Genomic DNA, 5,400 nt, shown 5'->3' on the forward strand with positions numbered 1-5,400 from the left:
TGCTTAAAGTGCCTTAGATTTTGTGTTACTTATTTATCTACTTTATATTTCATTTGTATTTTGTGGCATTCATGTGGACAGCAAAGTAAGAATTTCATTGTACAGGGAAACACGTTTCCTAACTCTGCATATGACAAATAAACACTTTGACCTTGAAGCTATCCTGTACAACATCCAGGTGATAAGGTACAGAATGGCTAATATTAGGTAGCATTAGTATTTTATTTTGTAAAGCATACCACCTGATAAAGCATAACTGATAACTTTAGCTAGGTCATTTGTTTGCACAGGTATTACATTTGTAATTTAATGTGATGTTTATGGCCAGTGCTGCAGGGCTTGGAGACCCAGAGCACCAGATCTTTTCCTCTCGGGCTTATTTTATTCTTAGTCATTATTTAACCTAATCCTTGCCTATTCCAGTCTCTTTAACAACAGGCTCATTATTACGAGTCAATTATGCCCCCTAAATAAATATTTTCAAATTTTCCAAAGACAGCATAGTTACCGTATCCATATTTCCTCTACCTTTTGTGACATCACTTCCAATTTGTCTTTCTTGAGATAGACCACTCCAAATGTTAATGAAGCACATATATAGATTTTTACAAATCTAACTTCTACATAATTTTCCTATGTTATTGCAGTAGGGTTGCTAACCTGCAAGTTATATTACTAACTAAATAATCAGATCCTAAACACAGGCAAAGCACAAATATTGTATGGAATAAGAAAAAAAAAATACTGTAAGTTCTCCATATATGTAACTTTTTTTGTCCAGTGGTTTTTTCCAATACTGAAAATGATCATGCTTTGCCAGGGTGTGTGGAACTGAAGGCTCAAAACTTCAGCAGTGGAAACACTGAAACTGGTTTCGACAGAAAAAGAAGTGCACAAACACACCTGAGTAGGCCCAGTAGGTTTCCTCAGTGACGGCTCTCCGGAGACGTGTCCTGCTGGTCATGGCTCTATGAAAACTTTGGATAGGGGCTGGGGACTCAACTTGACTTCCTGTCAGCACTGCAGGGGAGAAGAGCATGAGGAAACACAGGTGAGCATAGACACCAGTGGAGCTTCAGCAGCACTTTGCAGCCATGCCTCTATACCTGCTGGGCAGGATGACAGCCAACTGTGTGCTGAGCTGCCTTACCATACAGTCTGCCTCATAATAACATTTACAGTAGGAAAAAAATATCACCAACAAAGAATACCACCACCGTGGAACTTAAACAGACCAAGCTACACTATGTACATTTAAGAACAGCATGCAAAACATCACCCGAAGTGAGACTTAAAGAATGAAGCAGCACAAAAGAAATACATCCATGAAATCCATGAAAATGCTGTCCCTGGTAGGCTAGTGGTTAAGGTGCAGCACTGTTGCCGCTGCGGCCTGGGTTCGAGTCAGGGTTGTATCAGGAAGGGCATCTGGCATAAAACACGTACCAAAGGTCAACATGCGAGTCGTCAGTGTGACGATTCACCGAGGCGACCCCTAAAAAAAGCCGAAAGTGACTTTCTTTCTATAAATAATACATGAAAATAAACAGGAAAATATGACATTTGGCTGGTGTTGAAGGCCTGTTTCTTATATACTGTCTTTATACAGATGTTGCTAAAAGTACAACCTCTGCAGTTACAAATGGTGCATAATATGGTGTTTTCATAATGTCTTAACATTATGTATTAAAGAAAGTCACTTTCGGCTTTTCCCGTTTAGGGGTCCCCACAGCGAATCATCACACTGATGACTCGCATGTTGACATTTGGCACACGTTTTACGCCAGATGCCCTTCCTGACGCAACCCTGATTCCAACCAGGGCCACAGCTGCGACAGTCCTGCACCTTAACCACTAGTCTACCAGGGACGGCTTCTTAACATTATGTATTAATGTGAGCATTTACCTAGCAAGTATGATGATTTTTTTCTTTTAATAATTTTGTTATTAATTTGTGGCATCAAGCCACAAATAAACAAAATCTGACTCCAAGACCCTAAACCTGTAGAAACAGTGCACACCCTTTCCTCACACACAGAGGAAACTGTAAGTCAGTAGTAACTGACAGCAGCCTGACTGACTTAGCCAAGCAGAGAAGGTGCAGTCCTGCGGGTCTTTGAGAATCGCAGCTCTGACACTAAATCAACGCATAATAATTACACATAGGGAACACAAAGTAACTATAATTCCTTTTCTTCTTCAACCATAAATTGTTTTTCTTTTCTATGTCCCCTCCTGGGCTTTGTAACACAATGCTGTGATTTACTATTGTAATATTTATTCTATACATTTTAACCTTCAAATTTCAATCTTTGTGCTTGGTGCATTTTTTTCTTTGGGTATTTTTATTGTCTAGTTTTGTTGCTCCTCAAACCAGCTGCAAATGATTACAGGTCATTTCTGCCCTGAGGAGATGCAATATGGTTATTAGAAAGATAACACTGTGATATGGGGGAAAACCAGCTGATGTAATAAAAGCTAGAATGGACGTTACCTTACCAGGCCAAAAGAATAGTCCAAAATAAAAATAAAAAAAGCTCATGGCAAACAATTAGTCTTCATCTGGGTTGCACTCACAGCTAAAAATATTTTCATTGTATCAAACACATTCATATCCTATTAATTGTCTTTAGGGTCAAACCTTGAAAAACATACAACCCCCCTCTCACAGTTAAATATATTACAGAAAGGCAGAATTTCCTAGAATTTAAACTCTGTCACTTTTCATTTGGAAGCAGAAGGGAAAAATCAAGAATCCTTTTGCTGGTTTCATGTGTGAAACTTTAAATCACCTCCTCTCAGGCTGAAAGACCTTCTTGATCTCTGCTAAAGAAAAGGCAGAGGTGAAATGCTTGGTTTCTTTAAAGTGGAGGACAGTATTTCTGGTAGCTTCACTCCTAATGGCTCTGCTATGCTATGTGATTTTTTGCTTTTACAGAGCTTTCACAGGACAAAAATCATGCTAAAAGGAAATAACTGGACTCCCTCTTAGACCTGCCGAAGGCCACCTTTAACCTTTCTAATATACCATGTCTTACAAGTCTCAGCTAGAATGTAATACAAGTTCAAAATGAATATTTGTTTACGTCTTTTCTTTTTTATTATGTTCTTTTTACTTTCAGTAACATTTTGGTGTAATCAAGGAAGTTCACTCTGTTTAGGTTAAGAAAGTAACATTGCCACAAAGTAGTCCAATGGATCAAAAGCATTAGTAATCTGATGATCAGGCAGGTTTAAAAAACCCCATCAGTATATGATCTAAATCATGCTATATGTAAGTACTGCAGTAAAACTGTAAGTGACTGTGCATGCATTGCAGCAAATAATACCTTACTGCATAAGAAACCTACAGTACAGTACAAAGTTGGAGCAGAGAGTGTGTCTGTGATGGAGGCTTACAGCAGACAGTTTGGGTAGTATTTTTACTAATTGCCTTTGTTTTCTCTTCTAAATAAGTTTAATGAAACTTGAAATTTGTTTACAACCTGTCTGACTGATGAACATCTATTTAGCATAGTAAATGCATGGCCAAAACTTTGATGAGACCAACATTCTATAAACCAGAATTGAATTGTATTCACTCTTAAAGAGGTAGCCTTCAAGTAAACAACTGCCAAGTGTCTCAAACCATCTATGATGCATCCATTAAAAATGCATGTTTTGTTGCACTGTCACTGCAGTCACATCAGCAACAGTAAACATGGGGGCTTTTAAATTTAACTGCTTCATTGTTGTGTGTTTTCTTGCTGGAGTATGCGTTGTTGAATTTTAGTGAGGAATCTCATCTAAGCCCTTTGTAAATACACTGTGGCAGTCTCATGAGGTGAAACTGCCATTGTACATCTCACCCCAAAATACCAGCTATGATTATATGAATACAAGGAGGTGTGTGAGTGTTTGTGTATGTGATATCTAAACATCATGAGGACAGAGAGAGCTGTCTCCATGTGAACGCCAGGCAAACCTGAAAATGCCCATCACGATGCAATAGAAACTCAAACTCTCCAGCTTTTTGCAGTGCATTGTGGGAAAAATTTAAAGACTGAGGATGAAAAAAGGGGTGTCTTTGTTTCAATGACAGACACCACTGCCCCCCATCTTGCCTTTCTCCCCCCTTGTCTTGTTTTAATTCTTTGGGATGTAAGCATGGCTCGTGTCTGTGAATGCCAATGGGCAGCAGTTCTATGGCTTTTCTATGAATTACATTATTGATTCCCAATACTGCTCAGAACAGAAAATGTAATTATGCACAGACCCCACCTTAACTCCCTTCATCCTTGCCAAACACATCTTATCCTTTCCCTTCCCTCTTTTTCTTTCTTGTCTTTCACTTGGTAGCTTTTCATCAATTTGTCTTGCTCTCCAACCTTTAGTAACCAGCCTTCCCCCACCCTCACCTGACCTCTCTGAAACCTCTGAGTATATTGTCCTTCAATCATGTCATGATGGCAGTGGCTTTCCTGAATTGCTCAGCAAAATCAGCAGTACCAATATCTCCACACTACAAAAATTCTACACTTTCACAAGTCATTTATTTTTCTCTGAACATTCTCATAATATTCAATTAAGTGTTTCCATGACAAATCCAATTGTATCACATGCATGAGCTTTTTAGAGAAAGACTAAATCTTGCAAAGTTTAGGTTGGCTACCAGATTTAAGTCTAGAAAGCAGTCACTGACAGTCAATGATTATCAGTCAGTGAATGTCAAGATGCTATTTTATTTGCCACCCTTATAAAAAACAAGCATATTTTTAAAAAATTGTTGGCATTTAATAAAAACAACCTCCATGAAACATTGAAAGTATCTGTGTTGGAAGCTTCTTTCCATTGGCTCTGTGTAATATCCAGAATAGCATTTTAAATCCTGCTCCTAACATACAAAGCCCTTAATGACAAGGCTCCATTGTACCTTAAAGACCCAACTGTGCCTCTCTCCCATACTGTGTCCTCTCTATCTCCCAGTACCTTGCTCAAGGGGGATTTGTTGGATTTTTCCTTTATAATAATAATAAGATCTAGACCTGTGTAAAAGTGTCCTGAGATGACTTGTTGTGATTTGGTACTATGCAAAAAAAAAAAAAAAAAAAAAAAACCCTGAATTGAAATAATTCATTCTATGAAAAAGTCCATTGTTTCTTGGAAATGAATAGAAGACCCAGATTTAAAAGGCATCAGAGCACTTGCTCTTTATAAAATCTGCTTCAAGCTGATTTATCCAGAGCTGGTCAAGTTTGATTTGATTTTATTCTTTCAAGCATGTAAAGATAGTCGATATGTCAACACACATAATTTCACACATATCCACAAATGCTAATCCCTTATCAATTTGCTTATACCTAGTACATGTTTGAATGGAGTAGGAAGAAGTCAGACTTATCCAGTCCTACCCCATGACAT

At 38.1% G+C, this 5,400-nt stretch overlaps 1 protein-coding gene across 1 annotated transcript in view; it reads right to left on the bottom strand.

Annotated features, from left to right (window-relative positions):
* Nucleotides 1–5,400, bottom strand: part of LOC109960064 (receptor-type tyrosine-protein phosphatase gamma-like) — an 807,477-nt gene that overhangs the window by 620,068 nt on the left and 182,009 nt on the right. The window contains exon 2 of the mRNA XM_020599907.1: nt 904–1,020. Within this exon, the coding sequence (XP_020455563.1) occupies nt 904–1,020 (117 nt within the window). The remainder of the gene's footprint in view (nt 1–903; nt 1,021–5,400) is intronic.

The sequence above is a fragment of the Monopterus albus genome, unplaced genomic scaffold (genome assembly GCF_001952655.1).
Source record: "Monopterus albus unplaced genomic scaffold, M_albus_1.0 scaffold43.1, whole genome shotgun sequence".
NCBI classification, from domain to species: domain Eukaryota; kingdom Metazoa; phylum Chordata; class Actinopteri; order Synbranchiformes; family Synbranchidae; genus Monopterus; species Monopterus albus.